The following is a 27,375-nucleotide window of genomic DNA, read 5'->3' as shown; positions in this document are numbered from 1 at the left end:
TTGAAATGAAACTTTTAAGAATTGTTCATATTGAGTTTATGACATTTTTTAATTTATATTTTTCAGACTCTGTTTTCTTATGTCATTAAGGCTTTTGAATGATTTAGTAAATTTTTTATGATAGAAATCTTAATAGATGAAGAAGAAAGTTTTTCTTTTCCAGGAAATTAATATTAATGAATGTTCAAATTTTAATACAATTTAAATTATTTTCTATGTGTCTACTAATTTTATTTAATTAAAGGTAAAAATTCCACAGATGAATCTTATAAGGCAAACATTATCTTTCCTTAAAGTGAAATTTTCAATATTTTTTTCTTTTATTGTGTTATAAAGTGTCTTGTTTTATTAGGTGATAAATTCATAATTTCAGTTGATACTAGTTTTTGGACTTGTATTTGTAGGTAAATCAAATCATAAACTCTGGAATGTTCATTTTTAATTAAGGTTCTGAGCAGTTTTGGGCGAATGCCCGTTATTTACACTTGGATTGCGTCCTATAGTTCATAAATAATAAATAAAATAAATGTTGGCTGGCGCACAAGTTTCCAACAATACTAGCCGAGCTACTATATGAAAAATTATATTTGATTTCGCAAACCAAACGAAAAATATCATATAAGTTAGCATCATTTCAATTTGAATTATTTGTGAAGAAAGATCCATTAATTCTGATAAAAAGAATCAGTAGTTTAAAGATAAAAATCTATATAAAATGAGGATTCAAATAGAATGAGAGAATTTAATTAATTGTAATCAATAGATAACTCCTGTTTTAGCTTTTGATGAATTGTAGGAAGAGTTAGAAATTAATGCTGTAATACATTTATTTACAGCGGTTCATGTGTGTCCCCAAACCAACTTCTTGTACTACCACCCCTTTGGTTCCGCAACTTTATGTAACACCGCTTCAAGACACCCGTTCAGACGACAGGTCTAGGGACGTAAGAGGACGTCGCCGTCAAGCCAAATTCAACCGGTAAAAGCTCACCGCCAAAAACAAGGTACTGTAACCCCGACGATAAAGCAACGTACAAACCAACGAAAGTGCAGTGTAGTGAAACAAAGGTTCATTCGAGAATGTCAATCAAAAGTGGGGATTCAAAATTATTATGAAATGGGTTATATGGGTTACTATCGACGAAACTTGGGTTCAACGGGCTTTTCTTTCTTGAGTAATTTTATGTTGAAGTTAATTATTTGTTATTTGATGACTGATATTGTTTGGTTTTGTGACGTATTGCTATCTAAACGGGGATAGTAATGCGCCTCTGAATCAGATGAAGAATGTCAACAAGGTAACATGAAATTGTTGTTTCTGTTGTTCGATTTTAGTTGCCAATGTTTATTGAAGCTGTTTGTATTTTTCAATTATTTCAAATTGTAGTGTTTTTCTATAGTATAAACCTATTAAATCAGGCATGGCAAGATTAATTGAAGTTTTCTTGACTCTAGCCCGTTCACCTGCATGAATTAGGTATAGACTCAGGTATTTTCTAGATGTGCCGGCCTATTTCTAAATTCTAAATTTTATTCAAAATTATCTTATCTATTATCTTTAAAAAGGGGCAGGCACACAACTGCGCCACTCTGCTATCTAGAGATATTTAAATCTCTGGAATTCAAGTTTCCTAAAAAAATTAAATTTTTCATAACTTACTCTAATCATACTAGATCAATTTTTCTGAGTCTATACTTAATAATTCATTCTGTGAACGTGTTAACTGTCAATATTTTGGGTTTGGAGTTGAATGAATAATTTATAGTTGCTACTCCAATTTTTCTGATGTTTAAATAATTGTAGATGAAATAGGGAAGTTATTAAGTTCAGTAAATCCATTAAAATGAAAATCTTTTGAAGTGCTTGAAAGTCAGGAAACTTAAGTTGAAAGTATTCTAAAACTTAATATTGAAATTGATCATTGAGAAATTAAAGGTTTAACGGTAGAATAAAAATTATTAGAAGAAACTAGCATAGGTGAAAATAACTGATTCTAAGTGCTGAATAAATTTTTGTATTCTGTAATTCCGTGAATGATGATAGAAATTATTGTAATGTCAACGTACGTATTCTGGTCTCACGCATCGGGTACTTGAGTATCATCATATTATAGTAGTAGTGAAAGTGAATATTGAGATTTTAATGGTCAACCCAAGTAAATTAGGAAAATTCGGAAATTATTATGGGAGAATGTTTGAGGAAAATAGGAAATTTTTTCTTGATAAGTTTAGGTAGATCGAAGGTAATCAGAGAATAAATAGGAAACTGTTTTATTAGTTATTGTTGATATGTAGTTTTGAAAAGTTGATGAGTAGTTTTGGCCTTGAGATGTTTAAACTAAACAATTAGATATTGTAGATTAAAGTTGAAACGATGATCAAATCATTGGGAATTTGTATAAAAATAAGTTGATTCAGATGAGGTTGTTAAGTCCCTTTATCAGTAATGTTTATTCTCGAAAAGGTGAATCAGTTTTATTATTGGAGATATTTTTTTTTAGGTGTGATTTTTGCGGTAGGCATGCGTAGTGATAGTGTAAAGATCCGTTGTGTTGATGACGTTTCCTGTAGACTGTGGGGAATTTTTTTTGTTTAGTTGAGACTCATGATTTAGAGGAGGACAAGGGAATGTCCTGCCTGTGTGTGTTGTTGTTGAATTTAGGTAATCGGCGCGAGTGTAGGTCCGTGTCCAGAGAGAACGGAGCACTCTGCCCGAAAGTTGTCCATGTAACAAATCAAGGAATTTAGCTGTGACTAACCTTGCAAATTTGTACGGTGGAATTGTATAATTTTAGCGAAAGGCACCGAAGATGGTGTGAGCTAAGATTTTTTTGTATCTAGTAAACGGTCTGGTTCATTCGAGAGTTATGGGGCTCGTCAGTAGAATAACGTAAACCCGAAACCTAGAATATTTAGTGAGTCTTCGTAGTGATTGTAAGGAAAGCAATCAGAATAAGGCAGTTTAGGGAAGCCCAGTCAAAAGGTTCGTTAATGTTTGGTAGGAAAGTCAGCCGCAAAAACACAAGTAATAATTAAAAAAAAAGGGGATATTATTGAGTTTAAAGTTGCTTAGAAATTTGGTATGGTAACGAAAATTGAAGGTTTCAGACAATGAATATTTAAAGTTATTAGTTAAGGTATACAAATAAAATAACAGAGAAAAATTCTCGAGTAGGTAATGCTAAATGGTTATTAGTGAAAGTAGAAATAAAGATTGGAACAGTACTTAACGGGTTAAATTAAAATAGAATTAACAGTGAAATTCTTCTAGTTGAATCTGAAATGAAAAGGGAAAATCTCTTGAGTTAAGCATAAGTTTAAATTATTCTGTAGTTGAGAGTTGAAAGGTTGATTAAAAATTTAAATGGGGATATAAGGTAGAAATATGTAGGAAAATTCGTGTCAAAAAGGAAATAGAATTGTTGGGAAAATTAAATTGAGGTAATTAACAGTAGTAGGACCCTTTAGAGATAAGTAGTCAAAAAGTATTAATAAATAAAAAAAAATAGGAAAATCTTTAATGAAATGATAATTTTTTTTTAATGATGAATAGTAAAATTGCAATCAAGTTTTCCATGTGAATAAGTTGAGATATTTTGAGATCTAGTTGAGTAATTGAAACTAGTGGGATATGAAGTTTATTGTTGAGAAATAATTATGTGAGGCTCCAGTAAGGTTGGAAATGTCAGTGAACTTGAGAATCAGTAATAGTGTAATAGTAGTCTATTAATGTGTTAATGTATTGGTAAATTCCATAATGTTGATAATCAGAAGTCGAGCATTAGCAGTCCTAAGCTAGTTGATCGAGTTGAATTTTCATATTATTGAATCATGCCTTGAGAATTATTCTTCCATTGTTTAGAGAAAATGTCACGTACTTTGAGTTTGCGATAAATAATAGCCTGGCACCCGATATCATAGTTTTGTTTTGACTAGCGTTCTGTGGTAAAAGTTTCCTACGGGAATATTATAATGAAAAGTGTTTTTCTCATGTTTGTGGAATGCAAAATCGCGCTTGTGTCATATAGCTCTCGCGTTGATCTAATAATGCAATTTCAACCATTGTTATCTTTGAATCGTAGTCGATGTAGAATAGTATTGCCTATTGAATTGCTTTATATTGTTAAAAATATGTTGCACTCTCAACTCTATAGTAATGATAGTTAGATTTCAATACATTCAGCTGAGTGAAAAAGTTTCATCCTTTACTATTATAATCAACGTACTTCATATTTTACAACAGCAGAGTAACATAGGACCAATTAAAACTATGATGTCTTTTAAACGTTTTCCCTTGTTAGAGTTTGCCAAGAAAATAACCAGGGACTCAATAAAGTGATTGAAGTATTCAAGATTATTATACTCGGTCCGTCTTTAGTACCTACTTAAAAGGTGGACACGTCCATATTGTTTTGTCCTGACTCTTGCCACAGTTTTAAAGACTCTTGCCACAAATCTCAATTAGTTATACATTTTGCTGAATTTCGGAATGATTAAAGAGATTTCTTTTGAAGAGGGCCCGCTTCAAATTGGATCCTACTATCAATCCAGAAATTCGACTCTCCAAATCATACAGAATGCCTCTATGGTAACATATCCTGATTAGATTTCTTTTTGCGTGTTTCACACCGGAAGGAAGGGGAGTGTGCCGGGCACTCTCTTTAATTCAGGCCTTTTCCCAAGTTATAATAGTAAATTTAATACGCAATAGACTAGAGCCATTATTGTAAGTGAGTTAGCGAAATAAATTATTTTCTCTCTCTATTATGAACGGCCATGACTTCGAGTTTCCCATGATAGATATTTAAAAATTGTGGCTCCGAGTCGTCGAGGAATGTAGATTATGGAATTATCTCTAAAACTTAGCCTTCTTGTCGCGACATAAAATGTGATAAGTTGGAAAACAGCAAGCATTGAAATTATAACAAACTACCGATTTTGCAGTTACTATTTGGTCCAAAGGCTGTAGAAGCCACGCGACGATTGGTCAAATTGATTCCATTCGCCCAATAGGAGACCTGTTTCTAAATACAGTAGTGGGGATTCCCCAGTCGAGAGACCAGATTACGTTCCGGAGGACACTTTGCTAGGAGCACTACGAGAGTAAAGATGTAGTCACTATGTTTCCCCCTTTTTGGGCAGGTTTATAAGTTTATTTCATTAGTTAATGTAGGAGCTAGTTTTATCTTTTATTAATGTTTAAATTTACTAGTAGTGCCATGTCCTGAAAGGTTTAATTGTGTTTCTTCATCATGTACGAATAATTGTTTCTTCAAATAACCGCTAAGGTACGTAAAATAAGGTTAAAATATAATTTAGGGAAATTAATTAAGTGAAACTTCAATCAAAAGATTTTATCAACAAAGCCTGTTATTTTTCAAGTTAATAATATTGATTGAGAATAATCCTTTTGATTTTATTAGTGATGGAAGATACTTATAATTTTTTTCTACAGAAGTATAGAAAGTTTTCAGTTACGTTACATTTGAGTTATTGTTCCTGGAGATATATTATCGTAGAGTATTGCTGAAAGTCAGGAAGATAGCCTTTAAATTGAAATGAAACTTTTAAGAATTGTTCATATTGAGTTTATGACATTTTTTAATTTATATTTTTCAGACTCTGTTTTCTTATGTCATTAAGGCTTTTGAATGATTTAGTAAATTTTTTATGATAGAAATCTTAATAGACGAAGAAGAAAGTTTTTCTTTTCCAGGAAATTAATATTAATGAATGTTCAAATTTTAATACAATTTAAATTACTTTCTATGTGTTTACTAATTTTATTTAATTAAAGGTAAAAATTCCACAAGATGAATCTTATAAGGCAAACATTATCTTTCCTTAAAGTGAAATTTTCAATATTTTTTTCTTTTATTGTGTTATAAAGTGTCTTGTTTTATTAGGTGATAAATTCATAATTTCAGTTGATACTAGTTTTTGGACTTGTATTTGTAGGTAAATCAAATCATAAACTCTGGAATGTTCATTTTTAATTAAGGTTCTGAGCAGTTTTGGGCGAATGCCCGTTATTTACACTTGGATTGCGTCCTATAGTTCATAAATAATAAATAAAATAAATGTTGGCTGGCGCACAAGTTTCCAACAATACTAGCCGAGCTACTATATGAAAAATTATATTTGATTTCGCAAACCAAACGAAAAATATCATATAAGTTAGCATCATTTCAATTTGAATTATTTGTGAAGAAAGATCCATTAATTCTGATAAAAAGAATCAGTAGTTTAAAGATAAAAATCTATATAAAATGAGGATTCAAATAGAATGAGAGAATTTAATTAATTGTAATCAATAGATAACTCCTGTTTTAGCTTTTGATGAATTGTAGGAAGAGTTAGAAATTAATGCTGTAATACATTTATTTACAGCGGTTCATGTGTGTCCCCAAACCAACTTCTTGTACTACCACCCCTTTGGTTCCGCAACTTTATGTAACACCGCTTCAAGACACCCGTTCAGACGACAGGTCTAGGGACTTAAGAGGACGTCGCCGTCAAGCCAAATTCAACCGGTAAAAGCTCACCGCCAAAAACAAGGTACTGTAACCCCGACGATAAAGCAACGTACAAACCAACGAAAGTGCAGTGTAGTGAAACACAGGTTCATTCGAGAATGTCAATCAAAAGTGGGGATTCAAAATTATTATGAAATGGGTTATATGGGTTACTATCGACGAAACTTGGGTTCAACGGGCTTTTCTTTCTTGAGTAATTTTATGTTGAAGTTAATTATTTGTTATTTGATGACTGATATTGTTTGGTTTTGTGACGTATTGCTATCTAGACGGGGATAGTAATGCGCCTCCGAATCAGATGAAGAATGTCAACAAGGTAACATGAAATTGTTGTTTCTGTTGTTCGATTTTAGTTGCCAATGTTTATTGAAGCTGTTTGTATTTTTCAATTATTTCAAATTGTAGTGTTTTTCTATAGTATAAACCTATTAAATCAGGCATGGCAAGATTAATTGAAGTTTTCTTGACTCTAGCCCGTTCACCTGCATGAATTAGGTATAGACTCAGGTATTTTCTAGATGTGCCGGCCTATTTCTAAATTCTAAATTTTATTCAAAATTATCTTATCTATTATCTTTTAAAAAGTGCAGGCACAATACAAGGTTTTTATTGTTCATATTTGATTTGCTCTTTATTTGTGATTGTTTTTTTTAATGGCGAAATAAATGATTTTATCTGATTTGTTTTTTGGAAATTTTGCATTTAAAGGATAATATAAAAGGAAAAAGGAGTCTCCTTCATAAGCCAATATTAGAGTAAAGATCAGACTAAAGAATTATCATAAATTAGCTGTCGAGTGGTTTATAAATTGCATGCAATTCAATATATCAATTTAACTTAGTGAAAAAACAGCTGTTGTGTAGACTATTAATTGCATGCAGTGAGGCATGCAATTGATAACTTTAAGTAGCATAGTATTTTCTCCCGACTTTTCTCTGCTTTCAAGTCGGTAAGCTTTTGATGATACTGTAGTAGCATAGTTGTTTACAACAAATAATTAGCATTCAAATGATAATAACTATTATAATTAATATTAATAATTATTGTCGATACAACATTTGAAACAGCCATTAGTTGTTTGCACATCGATATCGATATCGATATGTTGTAAACAACTATGCTACTATCATTAAAAGCTTACCGAGTTTGAAGCATAGAAAAGTCGGGAGAAAATAATAAGTTACTTTGAGTTATCTATTGCATACCTCATCGCTTGCAATTCGAGCTGATTTTTACCAAATATTAAATTAGGATATTAATTGCATGCGTCATTGCATGAAATTAATCGACAGCTTGCAGCTTAATTGCAATTCAATCGACAGCTGATTTATGATGAATAACTCTATGGTCTGAATTGGTAATATTGGCGTTCGAAAGAGACTCCTTTTCCTTTTGTATTATCCTTAAAAACCAATATTTCAAAAAAACCTTGTATATACGTCGACGCGCAATTTAAAGAGGAACATACCTGTTAAATTTCATGGAAATCTATCGCCGCGTTTCGCCGTAAATGCGGAACATATAAACATAAAAAGAAATGCAAAACCGTCGACTTGAATCTTGGACCTCACTTCGCTCGGTCAACTGTTTATTACTCGCGCACCCTCTGTGCGTAAGGTTCAGCCACTGATCCAACTAAACAACTACAGTCTAACTTGCTTATTGCGGTCTCGGTCATAACGTCAACACAAACATAACTTCATTTATTAATAGGTGCCGCCAAACTACGAGGGTGATTCAAACCGAAACCTTAAAAGTGTTATACTTTATTTATCTTGACAACTAGGTAAAACTCTCATTTATCATTTTTCTACATAGTCTCTTTGACGTGTTATGCAAGTGTTCTATCTCTTTGGAAGCACATGAATACCACGTTTAAAGAATTCTCCTGGTTGTACCTGTAGCCACTCGTGCACCGCGGTTTTCACTTTTTTATCACTTTGGAAATGCTTGCCTCCCATTGCATCTTTAAGGTTTCCAAACACATGAAAGTAACTAGGGGCGTGGTCTGGAGGATCTTTAAAGTTTCCAAACACATGAAAGTAACTAGGGGCGTGGTCTGGAGGATAAGTTGGGTGAATGATACATTCAAATTTGATATCCTGGATATTTTGAACTGAGAGAAGGGCCATATGTGGTCGGGCTTTGTCATGCTGTAACAACACACGCAGCTATCATGGATCAGTGATCAATCAGCTGATCACAGACGAAACTATTATTCTTCTAGAATAATTAAATCAATTCTAACTGGTAGTTCTGTGAACAGTAGACTTCTTGAAGTTTTCTCATTGACCGAGCGAAGTGAGGTCTAAGATTCAAGTCTACGGCTTTTCATTTCTCTTTATATTTATATGTTGCGCATTTACGGCGAAACGCGGCAATACAGGTTTACAGGCATGTTCGTTTTTGAATTTTGCGTCGACGTATGCATAAGGTTTTTTGAAATTTCGCATTTTAAGGATAATACAAAAGGAAAAGGAGTCTCCTTCGAACACCAATATTATCGTAAAATCAGACTATAGAATTATTCATCATAAATCAGCTATCGTGTGGACTATTAATTGCATGTAATGACGCATGCAATTAATAACTGAAAGTAAACATAGTATTTATCTCTCGACCTTTCTCTGCTTCCAACTAGGGCTGACCTGTTGCTAGAATGTTTTGAAGGAGATTATCTTTTGATGTAAGCATTTTTGATACAACAACCCCAACAGCCATTAGCCGTTTTCACACCGATATCTCGCCGACAGGACATACAGACAGGATTTACTCTGATGGACAGTATAAGAGGAGGCTGTGGTTAATAACTGGGCGAGGCTACTGTTCACAGAACTACTATAGTGAGGTCCACGTTATAATGGCAGTGTACGATTGACAATACTGTTGCTGTCCTTTTCTATCTTACAACTAAACAGATAACGTTATCTCTCTCTAGCTTTGTAATGTTGTCTGTTTGCCAGAATATTTTATTTTTACTTTTGACAGTGACTGTACAAAAGTAGACAAACAATTCTCAGCCGCCATTTTTTTCTTCATCCTATCAAAATACTTTGATACACAAGTCGTATAATTGATTTAAAATGTATTTTTGAAATAATGAAATAATTTTCAGACATTACCGTATGAGAAACACAAATTAAAATACCTGAAATGGCATTTTAAAAGTTGATAACCAACTATCCTAGACTTCATCCATGCTTTAGTTAGCCTACACGTATAGGTTAGCATGTATAAATAATATTGAAAGGTTATTTCAGAATTATTTCCAATGAAATTACTTATTTTAAATAGGATTTCTATTTTTCTATTATTTTTGAAAGAAATTGGAATAGAATACCTACCAAATAACTAAATTTCTGTTTTCTGAAATTCAAATTGATGTAGCCTATCACAGCTTTTTAAATTAGCCGCCTTTTCAGGTTTGTATAGAAATAATAATTTCATTGAAAAGCATTGTTATGAAAGCAAAGTTTTGAATCAAATTATGAAAAAATATATTTTCTTGATAAATTTGAGTAATTTGACATTTTATTGATTATTTTATTAAGGGAATGATAATTATTATTAGATCAAATTTAATGGGATGAATTGAGTAACAGCTATGTACACTCAGTTACAAAATGGAGAGACTTGGCAACGTATTCCTCCTATCTTTCTTCACTGCCATTATAACGTGGACCTCACTATAGTGAATGCTGAGATTATTGTGAGAAAATTTAATACAACATTCTACTAAGGGCAGAGCAGGAAGCTCGCCGATCGGGTTGAGGGGCTGTGATTGGGTTGAAGTTCGGGAATCAGATAATAATCGGCTAATTGGAGAGCTTCCTGCCTTGCCTTGCCGACTCGTCCGCCACGCGCCACCAATGCAAAAACGTCTGAAAAACGCTTTATGTGGCTTGGTTCATACAGTTAAAAGACTCGACTGTTTTATTGTTTCATTTTTAATCTGAATATTTTGGATATTGAATGACTTGACTCATATATTTATTCAATTATTTATCAATACAGGCGGCTTCTAGCGGAAGCAGCCGTAAAGAAGCTGGACCTAGCGACTGGAGAGGCGGCGTTTGTCAGATGTAGCGACTACGCAGGCATCCAGCTGGTGAAGCGACTGTCGCAGGTCACCAGCGACCAGTTGAAGCGTGTCTTAGTCGCCGCCCACTTCAACGACTTCAACGAGGCCGAGCGACTCTATCTCGAGTTGGATCGCAGGTAACTTGGTTATTGCGGTCTTGTCAACACTTATATATCGTTATTTATCCATTTCAAACAGTTTGGGGGTTAAGGGCCGGTTTCCGAGCTCGTGATTTAGCTAAGTTCTAGACTTTAACTGGCTTTAAACTCTGGAGTCAGAAAATTGGCTTTCCGAGTCAGAGCGTTAACGTAGTTGAGGACTTAAATAGACTCTGGAGTTTAGAGATCATGTTAGACCCTGGAGTTTATAATTTCGCTTTCTGAGTGAAGGGCTTATAAGTCCAGGACTTGAATTAGATTCTCGCCTCTTTCTACGTCAAGGATTTATCAAAAATCGTCAAGTCAAGGACTTAGAACAGCGATTTTAAACCCTCGACTCGGGTAGAGTTTAAATTCAAGTTGTAGACTTAACTGAGCAAACACAATTCAGTTATTGTCTTGGAGTAGATAAAAAGCCAAATAGATATCATGGAATACCTAAATTATTTGGATTAGTCCATCTAAATCCATAATTTATAGTTTGCAAGTTCATTTTGGAATAAAATTACGTATATCAGAAATATGCGTAAGAAACTAACATCATTTTACGACTGTAACATAACCTAAAAATGTTCAAGCAAAATAATACAAGGATTGCATTGGAATTTATATTCCAATCTTTATGTTATTATTCAATGTCATATTCAACATATTAATAATAGTAACAATAATAAAATTATTATTCCAGTTTTTTCAAAACAAATACGTTTTCAAACTCAATAGCCTAATGAAATGTTTATTCCAAAATCACTGGTTAGGATCAATGATCAATAATAGCATAACGTAAAATGAAATGTTTATTCAATCACTTTCAAAGGTTTTGCTTTGAATAAGCCTACAAAGAAATCGAAACGTACTTTTACAATATAGTTTGGAGAGCATGCTCATTTGAATTGTCCCGCTGTAATCAGCTGTTTCCGTTTTGCTATAATGCCAACAATAAAACAGCAAAATATTGTGAATTTCCCTCACGTTTAATGCGTTAAAGTCCTGGACTCAAATAAGTCGAGAACTTGATAGACTCCGGATTTTAGAAGATAAAATCGTTACTCAGAAAGTCAATTTAGACCCGAGAGCTTATTTCAGTCCTGGACTCTGTAAGTCCTGAACTACTTATAGTTCCCGAGCTCGGAAACCGGCCCTAAAAGTTCAAAAACGTCAAACAAAGGAACAAATTATATGGATCTTGTTGGAAATATCTCCCTCTTTGCAACCATTTGCGGTTTTTCTGGAGCTCCCCAAGGGTCAAATTTGGGACCCTTGCTTTTTCTCGTATATTTCAATGAGCTGCCTGGTCTACTTGGCAATTCTGTTGCTGTGTGACATGAGTGCTGATGACACCAAGATTTTCAAGGTGATCAATTCTGTTGAGGACTGTATTGAACTGCAGCAGGATATCCATAAATTGACTGATTGGTAGGAGCAATCAGATGATGGGCTTTATATGCAGAACTTGCTCATGGTTTGATAATTGGAGGTCAATTCTCTATCTATATAAAACTTTGGTCAGGAATGTGTTGGAGTATGCAGCACCAGTTTGGAATCCGCACTATATAGTCTCCACCACGCGATTGGAGAGAGTTCAAAATAAATTCCTGACACATTTTTCAAGAGATATGGACAGTCTTGTGCTATTGATTTCCCATCAGATGAATTGCAAATGACCTTCTGGATGCCTTCCTTGAAAAGCAGGAGAGATTTATGTTCTGTTCTTGTCTTTTACAAGACAATTCCTGAGATACACATTTTTCAAGAGATATGGACAGTCTTGTGCTATTGATTTCCCATCAGATGAATTGCGAAGGACCTTCTTGATGCCCTCCTTGAAAAGCAGGAGAGATTTATTTTCTGTTCTTGTCTTTTACAACATCCTTCACAACAGAATGATTCACAGTATCTCACTTCGAAAGTATTTATTCCGTCCCAGTCTTAAGCCGTAAATGTCACTCTTTGTTCTTCATCCCCAGGTCAAAAACAGTTCATAGGTATTCCTCCTCTCTAAATAGAATCCCTAGATTAATGAATAGTCTCGGATATGGAATAGACCTTTATGCGGATGGTCTGAACACCTTTAAGAGGTAAGCACTCAGTGCAATCCAATGAGTTTAAATTAATCAGGTTCATCTTGAAAACCGCTTCTATGTGACAACTCCTTTAATACCGTTTTTTTCTCTGTAGAATATTTTTTTATTAGATTTAATCGAGTTTCTAGTTTGTAATAATTAATGCATCTTTTCATTTTTTCCCTGTACTGATTATCAATTTATTATTAATTTCATCTTCATTGATTTTTTCCAAGGAATTATTATTTTCATTCATTTCATTGTGTTATTTTTTATTTGAAGATTTATACTGTATATGTTTATAATAATCAGTTTATCACTAAGATTTTGATTTTTTTTTTAATGTATAAGTTTTTATTCCAAGTTTATATATATACATTTAATTTAATTCTCTTGACAATAAATACTCTCATGCAAGGGAAGCTTCCCTGTACGCATGGAGGAGCTGCTGCAGACTCTAGAAACTCTCTTATAGTAAAAACTCTCTTATATATCTTTATAACATTTGTATTATGTAACTTATGTTAAGGAGGCAAGTTTTGGGCTTCACCTGTTTGCCTCCACATATTTTTTGTATGAAAATAAATAAATAAATATCCTTAGCGGGAATGCGCCAACCAAGCTCCCCGTCAGCTGAGCTCCTTTTAAAACTATTTTCGAGGGGTTTGGTTGACGTCATCAACTGAGCTCCTGAGAGAGGAGCTTAACTGACGGGAAGCTTGGTTGCCGTGAGCGTTCTAAGAGCTTGGTTGTCGATGACAACCCCCGACAAACATTAGCTCCTTCGCTCTAGTAGGGGATTAGCTGTCGGGGAGGCTATGGTATATTTTGCCAGGGGATTGGTTGACGCCTGTGATCAAAATTGCGAGGAGCTTAGTTGTCGGGGTGACAGGTTGGCGGCGATCCCTAATAGGGGTTATTACTTATTAGAATAGGTTTTATAATTAGTAACGTTTTTCGAAAATATTGAAAAATCTAAAGATTTAGGAAACTAAGGTCGATTTAAAAAAATTTCACTGGATATTTTGTGTTTCAAATTTCACGTAGAGTATGTGGTCTTTGGCTGTTATCTGTTCGTGGGAAACTGTATAATCCAATGAAATAAAATAAAACTAGAACTCCACTTTGAATAGTAAGTGTTAGCATTGGTTGAATGGGATCATTGATGCTATTAAACTTGTTATTTATTTAGTTGTTACCGTACTGGATCGGTTGCAGGGACTTGGCGATTCAGCTGCGTCAGCAACTGGGCGACTGGTTCAGAGTGATTCAGCTGATGAAGATGGGAGCCGGCAGCACTGACTCGCAGATGGAAACTGCCTTCAACAATATCGGACATCATTTCGCCGATACTAACAATTGGTGAGCTGTTCTAACGGAAAATTCACTTGTCACCCACCTATATAATACTTGATTATTTCCCAACTTCTTCTATTCCTTCTTCTTTCTCTTATTATTTTCTGATTGTCATTATTTCGGGTAAGGAGCCTCAGTAACCTAAGGAACAATATCGGACATCATTTCGCTGACACTAGCAATTTGTGAACTGTTCTAACGGAAAATTCACTTGTCACCTACCTATATAATACTTGATTATTACCCAACTTCTTCTATTCCTTCTTCTTTCTCCTATTATTTTCTGATTGTCATTATTTCGGGTAAGGAGCCTCAGTAACCTAAGGAACAATATCGGACATCATTTTGCTGACACTAGCAATTGGTGAACTGTTCTAACGGAAAATTCACTTGTCACCTACCTATATAATACTTGATTATTTCCCAACTTCTTCTATTCCTTCTTCTTTCTCTTATTATTTTCTGATTGTCATTATTTCGGGTAAGGAGCCTCAGTAACCTAAGGAACAATATCGGACATCATTTCGCTGACACCAGCAATTGGTGAACTGTTCTAACGGAAAATTCACTTGTCACCTACCTATATAATACTTGATCATTACCCAGCTTCTTCTATTCCTTCATCTTCATTTGAGACTGTGCAGGGCTTATAGAGGATGAAATTCCCTACAATTCTATACCAATTACTAGCGCGAAAAAACGTATATTGTGCAGATTAACTGGACACCAAAAAGTTTGATTTATGATTCATAATTTTAAAGGTCTTGAAAGCTTGCAAGCGGTGTAACGATGGGGACTCTTCGGTTCCAGGCTATTCACTATGTATACTAACATTCTGCAAAAATTCAGCTTTCCCCTAATTTGTTGCGCATAAATTTCTTCATTGACTCGGCTACGAGTAGCCCGCACCAAAAAAATTGAACAAACTTTGTATGATTGTGGTGGCAGGTTGAGTGCTAAGGAATACTATGAGAAGGCGAATAACGTGGAGATGCTGATGACGTCACTGCCTGAGAAGCACCCTCTACTGCCCCAGATTGGCGAGATATTCGTGTCGGTCGGCATGTGTCATCAGGCCGTCATCACTTATGTCAAGGTCAGCATTTCTACACATGGCACTTGAGGGGGTCAGAATACAAGGGGTCCAAGTGACATTTTTTCATTTTTTTGAGTTAGCTACAGTAATCGATAGCTGAGAGTGGTAAAAATCTAGTATACAAGAGGTAAGTCTAATCAGTGCTGACATCTGGTGTAAAATTTTAAAACTACATTTTCAAACAGCTGTTTATTTAATTAAGCAAGGGGTCCAAGTGACTTGGATCCCTTGCTAACAGGACAACGGTTGCTCGTATCCATCAAATTTAATTTAACCTTGATTAAGCCATGTCACCAAGCAAAAGATACCTCAAAGACTAATTAGCGAATCAGATAATATTGCAATGAGGTCATTAATCATTGTTCAATTGCTGTTAAATTTGATAGATTTATGTGTAGCTGGACAATAGAGTCTTCGTTGGTAAACAAGGGGTACAAGTGATACTTCTTATCACTATTTAGCTGATAATTGAGAAAGGAGAGCAATTTGAGACATGAAACTGTACGTTTGATTTGGTAAAAGTATACTGAATAGTTATAGGAATAGGTGAATATAATTTCTATATTCATTTGATGAATGAAGAATTAATTAATGTAAGTAAACTTTAGGCTCAATTTTCTCGAAACTAACAATATTAGTCCAATCTCTTGGACCCCTTGTATTATAACCCCTTCAATTGCATTTATTCAAACTCTGTTCTATAAATATCGGGGATCGATCTTTGATCTGGAGTACAAAAGCATAAAAAAATTATTAAGAAAGAAGAAATTATTATAATAACATTCATAGTTTATACAGAAATGTTCTATCTAATCAGTAAATTGAGATTAATTTCCAGAGGAATGCAAAAATTTCCCTCACATAGGCCCGGTTTCACAAAAGTCGGTTAAATTTTAATTTTGATTAATTTCACGTGAACCAAATCAGAAAAGACCATTTCAAAAAGATGGATCTACTGGAATTAATCAGGATTGGAAAATAACCCGGCTTTTTTGCAACCGGCACTAAGTACCTGATTGAATGATTACAAAAGTTCAACAGCCGAGTCATAATTTTGACACAGTCCCACACACATGACTCACTCACTCACTTCCATCATCAACAAACGTCGAAATAATTATTATCAACTGTTTTTCCAAGAATGAATAATAACTATCCATTTAATGTTCTTCAGCGAGTATTCCCAGGGATGAGATCTAGTGCAATCGAATTTTTTATATTATAGACCCACTATGTTCTGAATTTCGTGATATCCGGTGAAATATAAACATCTAAACATATAAACAGAAATTGCTCGTTTAATATTATAGGATTCAATAAAGAAAATAATTTGCTCATACACGTACGGGATAGGAAATCATCAAGTCTGAACTACTGGACTAAAAAACTTGAAATTTCGCATATAGATTCTCAATTTACCGAGGATGATTATAGGCCTATTTCCAATTCTCTAAGATTTCATTACGTCAAGTTTTCAGTTTGTCACGTTTTCAATTTGACCCTTGCGGAGCATTGGTTATCTGCTGTATTAAACGAAAATCCAAAGTTAAATATGCTGTAAACTACCCCAAAGACTTGTGCCACTGCAAATAATATTGACAACAGGGCTAACAGCTAGGTGAAAATTCGATAATAGCTACTATTCAAAAATTAATTGCCAGCCCGGGAATCGAACCCGGTATCTCCTAATTTCTCGTCAGTATTGTCAGATTTACGTCATGAAGTCAGCACAGTATTTGTCTCATGTTTTATAGTGAGGTCCACGTTACAGTGACAGTATTTGATTAAAATTGGTGTCGCTATCCTTGTCTAACTTTTGACAAAGCAGATAGCGCTATCCTTTTCTAGCTCCGAAATATTGCCACATCGTTTTTCAACAATTTAGAAATATAATCAATTACCAGAGTATTTAGTCTCTGTTTCGAAAATTGGTTGTCATTCATATTGTCTGGTGCTCCAAATGTGCAAGTATTTCAATTTTTCGTTATTTGTATTTATCATGTAAAGTTATCAAAACATTTCAATAATATAATTTGTCATTTAAAAGCCAAAACCTAACCTCCCTAGCCTTTCCTATCACATAAAGCCATGATTAAATAGATCTTTTTAGGTTTTGATCATCTAATATTATGCACTAGACAATTTGAGAACTGGCGAATCTGAGGAACTCCCCGATAATTTACGATTAAATCATTGTCAAATATATAAAGACATATTTAAAGTATATTTTTTATCGCGGATGATTTAATCATGAGACTTTTGCTTGTGCGAGGGGGATTTGTTCAGGCATTTGATGCCTCTTCGATGAGATTCAACAGGATTCGAACACACGATCAGGTAGCACTAGCCGACTTCAGGGCACAACGCCCTAGTCATCTCGGCTATCCTGGCCGGCAATAATTAATCATTCATTATTAACAATAATCAACAATTTAATACACCGGGAAGACTTTCATCACAGCTATCTATAGTAGAGAAGGCGGTGATAACTCTATATCGGTCCTAATATTTATTAAAAATACGTGAAAATAATAATACAACTCAAAGAGGTTTACGGTTTAACGCCAAAACAAACCTCATTTATTGAGAATAGAATATAGAATATAACAAGTTATATATAGAATACATAACAATAAGAATATCATATTCTATATAAATAGAATATGTAGATCAAATCGATTAAAAGTTGTCTAGCTAGATAAAATTTCTTGCTGATTGATTATTATCACACAGCTGGAAATAATTCTGTCTCTCTCCCACACAGGTACAATTATTGTCAGTATGCAGGATCACAAAAGAATTGGCAATATATGTCTATTAAACTTTTTAATGCTCTCCCTAATGAGATAAGAGTAATTGACTATGAGAGTTTTAAACGGGTTTTAAAGAATTTGCTTGTTGGAAAATGTTTATATAAGGTAGATGAGTTTTTCGAAATTCAATTTTGAAAGTTATTTGTGTGAATGTTTGTTTTTTTGACTTGAGAGTACTAGGCAATTGATTTTAAAATAAAATTATGAAAATAAAATGTGATATTGCTGTAAGCTGATGACGTTGTTATGACATTTTTATGTTTTTGACAATAAATTATTTATTTATTGACCGAGCGAAGTGAGGTCTAAGATTCAAGTCGACGGTTTGGCATTTCACTCAATGTTTAAATGTTTGAATGTTTATATTTTTATATGTTGCGCATTTACGGCGAAACGCGGTAATAGATTATCATGAAATTTGACAGGTATGTTCCTTCTTTAATAGCGCGTCGACGTATATACAAGGTTTTTGGAAATTTTGCATTTCAAGGATAATATAAAAGGAAAAAGGAGCCTCCTTCATACACCAATATTAGAGTAAAAATCATACTATAGAATTATTCATCATAAATCAGCTGACAAGTGATTACACAGATGTGTGGAGAAGCCAGTCTATTGCTGTATTTCCATAAGGTCTATAGTTTCAATCAGGTACTTGTGGATGAGAATACTACGTGAGGTCTACTGTTCACAGAACTACTAGTTAATAGAAAACTATATTTCCACTGATTTCATAACCTGAATCCCACTGTATGTAGTGGAGTCTGGGAGGTGAACTGCTTCTTATGACGGCGCTCCACTCTCGCCGAGTTTTTAAGTATGACGACGAACGCGAGAGTGTGGATGTCATCCGCTCGGCTCGCCTTCACTCCGATTTATGTCGATCGGAGACGTTGAACATTCGGAGAGAGTGAACCGCCTGCATAATACTGTATTGAAACCACGTTTATCAATGGAAATAGAAATGTGTCATTTGGTTTGATTGATTGATTAATAGAGTGGCTCACTACACTCGGCAGTGGAGGCTTGCGTGGACCTTCACCAGTGGGACTCTGCCGTGCGACTGGCTGAGATGCACAACATGCTGCCTGAGATCGGCCGACTGCTGGACCGATGTGCGGCCGACCTCCTCGCCAAGGGCCGCATTCTGGAAGTGGTGCAACTCTATCGCAAGGCGCAGCGCTACCTCGATGCAGCCACACTCATGTTCCAGGTAATGCCAGGACAGTTTGACAATGTGTACGTTCTGGGAACACGGTCATTGTTCAAAGTGATAAATTGTTCACTATTGTTCCGCGTCCCTTAGAAAACATTTTGACTGTAATGCCCGGTTTCTCAGTAGTTCAATAAACAACGCTATAGCTTTACTAGAAACAATAATGACATAGTAAAACAATACATTTTTATTGGTTTCTCAAACATATTCATAGAATATGTCATGACTGACAGTCCACGTAGTTCTTTCCTGTGAAGCTTTATGACGCTGGTAGTCTCTCAATATGAGAGACTAGGGGTCATTTCCGTTAGATAATAATTATATATTAATTAGCATTTGAGCAAATGCAAACTCTAATTTAATTCCATCTGTAGACTGGTTGGCCGCTATGGCTTCGTATAAAATGAGCGCTGCTATCCAGAGATTGTCAGTTTGGTGTAAGGGTAAGCATTCCTGACTAACAAGTAAGAGGTACCGGGTTCGATTCCCGGGCTGGCAAATAGTTTTTGGATAGTAGCTCTCATCGAATTTCCATCTAGCTATTAACCCTGTTGTCAATATTTGCAGTAGCAGAAGTCTTCGGGGTTTACAGCATTGAATTAGGATTTTTGTTTAATAGTAATTATTGATTCGTTATTTATTGCTAGCAACGTCTATTAGGTTATGTTGAGAAAAATATTTTTATTGTACGTTTATATTTGTTGTTATAGCTGGCTGATGAGCAAACAAAGAAAGGAGCCAAACCTCTGCGACTAAAAAAGCTGCATGTGTTAGCTGCTCTTCTAGTTGAAGAGCATAATAAATTGAAGAACAACCACAATATTCACTCAGGTAAGGTATTGGATTCCGTCAACATTTACGAAATATAATAATCAATCGAACTCTGTATACAGTGATATAGAATTTTTACTTAACCTTCCGGCAGTCGCGCTGTTGTAAAAAGTACAAAGGTGTCAGTTTTTTGCACAAAACTATTGAATGGGGTGGTGTCAGTGAATGAGTTACCCATGCATTCCAAAACTTCCTCCCCATCACTCCACTGAGTTGCAGTATCAACTGAGCAATGGTTCAGTCTTAAGGTGCCATTTAGTCGCGACAGTGCATAAGTTAGATAGGGGAAGAGACTGTGAACGAACCAATAACACGGAATTGTTGGCTTTGCTTGGTGTACCTCATTGGGCTACGAAAAGGTAATCTGCAAATGTTCATAGGCGTGTAATAATCCAATGAGATGGAAATAGTAATTATACAATTAATTAACATGTTTTGACTGTAAGCAGAGTACATAACACAAAATTGGATGTTGTAAAAATTACATCACGCGACTGCTCGTGTGATTGAATAGGGTGCGACTACCGGAAGGTTAATGAGATTAAAACACAATGATTTGTATGGTATAGGGCGTTTATATTCCAATTTTCAATGTTAACGCAAGCTGATGTCATAATACTTCTCTCTCATGAAGCTATGTGGCGCTGGTAGCCTCTCATACTGTGCCGCTCTTACACGACCAAAACAGCAATAATAGACAGTAGTCGACAGTTATCGGCTGGAGTTAACAAAGAATCGGCTTGAAATTTGCAACATAAACGACCTATACCGTGAGATATTTCTTATGCTATCTTTTCTCTATGACATTTCTAGTACAAAATACAACATATTTCTATCTCTTTCCTGTATAGGGCTACTTGTAATATAAATATGAAGAAAATAAAAATCTCAGTACCCTTTTTTTTAAATATTTCATCACAAAATATTGTGATTTGTGATAAAATATTTTAAAAAAGGGTACTGAGATTTTTATTTTCTACATATTAAACATATTTCTACCTACACCTCCATCATGTTTTAAAGCCCGGTCCAGACGCTCAAGTCTTTTGCTCAAGCAAAAGTCGGAGCATGTAAGTCGTTGCGTCTGGACGGTGAAACGGATCGGACGGTCTTCAAGCTTAAGTCGTCAAACTTGAAATGTATCGGCCGGGAATCTTTTTCCATCAAACCGTCCGTCTTTTGCCTATCCATCAAAACCTAAATCGCGTATAATGGAGATAGAGAAATTGTGATTTCAGATTCGGATTCAGCGCCCTCAAATTGATAAAATGCCTCGCGAGTACTTGAAAATAAGCAAGTTTTTTTATCGATTGTATATAACGCCATTTAACTATTTTTTCCTTTCTTGATCCTCATGATTCCCTCAGAATTTGATGTTGATATTATGATTTACTATCATGATATATTAAGATGTACTATATTGTTGATAAGAATACTATCATAGATAAACAATAACGTAAGTAGATATCCCATGGTATAGGGAGTTTATGTCGTAACTTTTACTGTTATCTCAAGCCGATTACTGTTGATTATTGTCGATTTTTACTGTTTTGGCCGGGTGAGAGAGTATGAACGGCACAATATGAGAGACTACCAGTGTCACAAAGCTTCAAGGGAAAGAACTACATGGACTATCGGCTTGAGATAACAGTACAAGTTACGACATAAACTCCCTATACCATGGGATATCTACTTACGCTATTGTTTCTCTATGATACTATCTACAAAATTTCAATCCATTTACAATCACTGTGTATCGAGATATGACATGTAAACAAAGCCATTCAGCGATTAACAGTAATATTTTTGTCATTTTGTTATTAAATATAGCATTATCCAGTTGAATCAGCGAAAAAATATGATATAATTATTACTCATCTACCGGATATATGGAGCTTGTGGACACAAAAATAGGAAAACGGACGACATAAGACGGATGCGTGTGGACACAATTTTACATCCGTCTTTTGCTTGAACCAAACGATCCGTCTTTTGCTTGAGCAAAACACTGATGGTAAACTTTAGCGTCTGAACCGGGCTTAACGTTTAAGCTGCGTTTACATTGTTCAACTTTCTTTGCATTTAAGATTTTAACGTTTGAGTTGAATGGGTGATTTGAAAACTTGAATTCAAGTTAACTTGAAGTTTTCTTTTTCATCGACATCATACTTTCTTGTTTAGTTGTTTTTATACATTATTATTATTATTATTATTATTATTATTATTATTATTCTACATTGACTGACAACTGTTTTAATCTAATTTTCGCATTTGTAGCTTGGAGAGTACTTGCCGAGAACTTGGATTGTAGCTTCTAGATTTAATTGAATCCAAAACTTGAAGAAGTATCTATATTGGTATAGTGGATTCTGTTTATGCTCTTGTAAACTTGACTTAAAAGTTTGCTAGGAAACTTAATTGATTGAGCGAAGTGAGGTCTAAGATTCAAGTCGACGGTTTGGCATTTCTCTTAATGTTTAAATGTTTATATGTTGCGCATTTACGGTGAAACGCGGTAGTAGATTTTTATGAAATTTGACAGGTATGTTCCTTTTTAAATTGCGCGTCGACGTATATACAAGGTTTTTTTTGGAAATTTTGCATTTCAAGGATAATATTAAAGGAAAAAGGAGCCTCCTTCATACGCCAATATTAGAGTAAAAATCAGACGATAGAATTATTCATCATAAATCAGCTGTCTAGTGGATACTACCCGTTCAAAAACATCGAACATCTTGAAAATGTATCTTTCCATCAACGTTAGTAGACAGTTGACTTTAATACTACCCGTTCAAAAACATCGAACATCTTGAAAATGTATCTTTCCATCAACGTTGTTGACAGTTGCAGCCAGACCTGATAACAGTGCTCATACTCACATTCCGGGACGACACGTCACGGTACGATAGGACAGAGAGCTCTATGTTTATTTAGGATTTTTTCTAGACATTTTAAATTGATAAATTATTTATCAATTTTTGAGAAAACATAACAACAGGTCAATGTAACTAACTGAGTGCGAGGTCTACTGTTCACAGAACTACTAGTCTAATTTAGCTAAGAAATACATTCATTTTTCATAAACCTCAAGGAAACTTGACCAATGTAAACACTCTTTTAGGGTGAAAACATTATTTATTCATCAATACAAAATAACAAATCATTATAAATTTATTGAACATTATTTGGTGGACCGGCAAAGGTAGCTGCAAGCTTGAGTGCCGGCTGAACAAAAGCCAGTTGAATTTTAATCGTGGTTAATTTCACGAGATCCAATCAGAGAAGCCGTCTTTTCAAATAGGCCTTCTCTGATTGGGTCTCGTGAAATTAACCACGATTAACATTTAACCGGCTTTTGTGCAACCGGGTCTCAGTGTGTTGAGTAATGAAACATACCGCTCCAATATTTTTCCAATCAGAGTGCGTCAACATTTAATTACAGGCATTTAATGGTACACTGTCCTCCTCCAACGTCTATCGCTGCTCCACAATGTTTTAACCGTAAGAACGAGACCATATTAGGCGGTTTTTCAGGCGCCAACATAATCGGATAGTTTCCTGTCCTGCCGACTATGAAACATATAATAAGGTCTCGCTCTAATGAAGGCAATAAAATAGTATATTACGCTACAGCCCAGAAAGTTAGTGTTTACGGTATGAGGATAGTTTGTAGTTTCCCGGAATCCGAATACCGTAAACACCTTTCTGAGAGAGTCGCGTACGATATTTTTCGACACACTACAGGTGTAGCTGACGCCAAAAAGTTAGCCGGTTTCGTGGGTCTCTTGTGCGTTCCTACAGCTGATGTTGTCAAGTAGAGTAGTCATCTAGCTTGGCTTAGGTGATGATTTTTAAATCAAAAGAGACAATAAATAGATGCATTGCATCAGCTGTGAGTAGGTTACACCTTGTGACCCACGAAGCCGCCTAACTTTCTGCCATCAGCTATATAAGAATAATAAATTGAATAAGAATGTTTTGTGAGGGGGGGGGGAAACTTTGATGTCTCATATCTCAAGAACCAGACGTCGTAGGATACTCAAAGTGGTGTGGAAATTTCCGATCTCACCCTCCTGAACACAATGTCCATATGGTACAGTTGTCCAAACACGCAAACACATTTTCAAAAATTTTCAAAAAGCGGCCGGAAAGGGTACTCTTTCTGGCCTAGGCCGGAAAGAAACCTGTTTCTTACGTCAGACGAGAGTCGTCTGCAAACAAGGTCTTTCAGATCTACGTAGGGACTGGAAAACAGCTGCTTTCTGTGCAGTGTGGCGAAAATACATTTTTCCTCCACCTACTGTCAAAAGTACTTACTTTACTCCCTGAAACATGATACTAAAGTGTCACTTTTTCGCTCTCGGTACTAAAAAACAGAAAAACTCCCTAGGGAGTAAAAGTGACTCCATTTAAATAACATGGGAAGCATCTCTATTTTAAAAACGTACATTTGAAATGGGTCAGAAGGTCTAAGCTCAGATGAGGAAGCATATAGAGTAGTCATTAAACCAACTAAATTCAATACCTCAACCAGACATTTGATCGATATATAAAATTTATGTTTGTATGCTGAAATTATTATTACAAACTTCATATCACTATACTAAAAAATGTATATATTTTTTTCTTTTATTCCATGTTATTCAAAATATCAGCCAACGAATATTACTTATTAACTAATCAAATTTGAAACGGGAACTTCATCATAGCTGTAGTTTTGGCTGTCATTGTTGTTACAACTTTAGCCGACAGATAGTGCTGTCGGAGGAGAACTATGATTACAAGCCAGCTGTTTCTGTTTACTTTTTAGATTATGTTGTAACACATTGTTTGGTCACATACGTTTTTAAAAATTATTTTATTAGCAGTTTTTATAAAAATGTAGGTGGAGGAAAAATGTTGTGTATATCACGAGTGAAAAATGTTTTTTCTCCCTCAGGAAAATTGTTGCCCTCGGCTTCGCCTCGGGCTTCAAACTTTTCCCTCAGGGAGAAAAAACAGCACTTTTCACTCTAGATATACAAATAACTATTTAGCAGGTAATACAGATTGTCTTTTTGTGTAGTTGAGAAGTTGATATTGTGGTAATTATTCATATTGAATGAAAAAGAATGAAAAATTTGGGATAAAAGCGGGGTGTACAAACTTAAATGTGATGATTGTAATGCTTATGTGGGTCAGACTCGTAGAAGTTTCAAAAGTAGAATTAAAGAACACATTAGAGATTGGAATAAACAAAATGGGGAATCTAACTTTGCAGAACATTTGATAACAAATAATCACAAGTTCACAGTTAAGGAGAATGTTGAGTTTCTGCATGTTAATAACAAAGGCAGATCTTTGAATATTCTAGAGGCTTTAGAAATAACAAGAGTAATTAAGGAAAATTCCCAGTATAGTTTAAATGACCAGATTCATTTCAACCAATACAACACTACGAATTTAGTTTTATCATAAAATTGTAAGCATACATTAGTCAATAGTTTTTCCATTTACATATTTGTTTTATTATCTTTCACACTTGTTTTCTTGCTTCTTATTTTGTACTAAAAGTAAATTTTATTATCATGGCGATTCTGTTGCTTAAGCCGCCATTTTGTCACACCGTTGAGGGGGAGGAGACTGTCTAGCTAGGCCAATGGCAGGCGTTCATGCCCTCGACCAATAGCAGTACTCGCCTACTAGTATAAATTCTGCTGCTCTTGTATTTAGTTTTAGTTTATCAGAGATTGACAATGGTGTAATAACCGAAACCGGTCTTTCTAATTATCAATAAATCAGTGGTTTTTTGACAATTTCTTAGTCTTTTTCATTCAATACAGATTGTGTAAAGTGTTGTTTAGTAAAACGTTTGTGAATATTTAACGTTTTGCAGACACCGCAACAAAGAGCCGCGCGTTAATGGGTAGCTACGAAGTGGAGAGCAATTCCACACTGGACCTGAAACTGATAGACGCCGCGTGGCGGGGCGCTGAGGCCTATCACTTTCTCATGCTTTCTCAGAGGCAACTCTATGAAGGTATTCATTCATTTGTTCACCAATTCATTCCAATTTCTTTTAGTTTTTATCATCGCCATCATATTAAGGACTTAGGCTCTGCTCCGCAAACGAACGTTAGATCGCAAGATGATCGCAGGTCGAGCAAGAGCAGAACGCGAACCTATCAGATTCTGATCCTATCAGTCAAAATCTATTTCTAAGGATATAATTGGAAAGAGGAGGAAAATTATTCCAAAAAGATTCATACAATTTGTTTCTCTGTATGACGTTCTTGAACATTTTATGAGCGCTGAAAGTTGAGCTAAGTACATTCGTCGAATTCAAATCCAAATTTCAAATAGTTTGAACGCTCGTAAATATTGCAAAAACGTCGAACAAGGCAACAAATTATTCGAATCTCATTGAAAATTTCTTCCTCTTTCCAACACTTTGTATATAAGTGTATAAGCCAGTATATATTGTTGTAATCTACATGAATGAAGTACTCAATCAATCAACCATATCCTTAGAATTTGATTCTGATTGATAGTTCAGTAGTTATTGACATTTTTCAAAAATATATATATCGAAAACCATTATCAATATGAGAAAATTTTACTGAACATTTTTTGTTGCAAGTTTCATGTAGAATCTAAGGGACACTCTGTATGTGCAAGTGCAAGCTTGGTTTGCAGAAATAACATCTGGAAAGAGCAATAGGAACAGTCACACTGAACGCTTGCACTTGCTGGTTAGTTTAGTTTAGTTCAGTTTAATTTTCGTCATATAACACTACAGATCAAGCAAAGCTTGGTAGTATATGACACGTCAAAAGTATCGACTACAGTAATCATAAAATAGAGAGAAAAAGAAGAGAATCAGAACATACAAAGGAGTTGAAAAAATATGCTTGCAAAAAATGTCTACACGCGTCAACAGTTGAAGCTTTCCTCTAAACTGTACAGAGATGCATCGATCAATTTAGCTTTTATTGCATTCTTAAACCTTTCTGAGCTCTCAATACATTTTATTTCAATAGGAAGAGAGTTATAAGCTCTTAGTCCGCTATCATTATTGTCTGGATTAATTCACAATTAATAGCATTTATTTTAAATATACTTACCATTGTTTGAATAAAAAGATTCCATTTCAAATTATTAGCTTAAGATTTAGAAACAGTTACGGTAAGTCTCTACTCCTACTGGCGAACAAGTGTTTCACTTATGCCAGTAGTTCTTCACCTCC

General features: G+C 34.8%; 1 protein-coding gene across 1 annotated transcript in view; it reads left to right on the top strand.

Annotated features, from left to right (window-relative positions):
• The window catches only part of LOC111043285 (WD repeat-containing protein 35), a 99,516-nt gene that overhangs the window by 61,103 nt on the left and 11,038 nt on the right, over positions 1 to 27,375 (top strand). Inside the window, exons 16-21 of the mRNA XM_039422917.1 lie at positions 10,551 to 10,754; positions 14,057 to 14,200; positions 15,143 to 15,290; positions 19,101 to 19,316; positions 20,030 to 20,150; positions 26,026 to 26,169. Coding sequence (XP_039278851.1) covers positions 10,551 to 10,754; positions 14,057 to 14,200; positions 15,143 to 15,290; positions 19,101 to 19,316; positions 20,030 to 20,150; positions 26,026 to 26,169 — 977 coding nt within the window. The remainder of the gene's footprint in view (positions 1 to 10,550; positions 10,755 to 14,056; positions 14,201 to 15,142; positions 15,291 to 19,100; positions 19,317 to 20,029; positions 20,151 to 26,025; positions 26,170 to 27,375) is intronic.

This window comes from Nilaparvata lugens, chromosome 3, assembly GCF_014356525.2.
Source record: "Nilaparvata lugens isolate BPH chromosome 3, ASM1435652v1, whole genome shotgun sequence".
Classification (NCBI taxonomy): Eukaryota; Metazoa; Arthropoda; class Insecta; order Hemiptera; family Delphacidae; genus Nilaparvata; species Nilaparvata lugens.
This window is presented reverse-complemented; position numbering and strand designations above follow the sequence as displayed.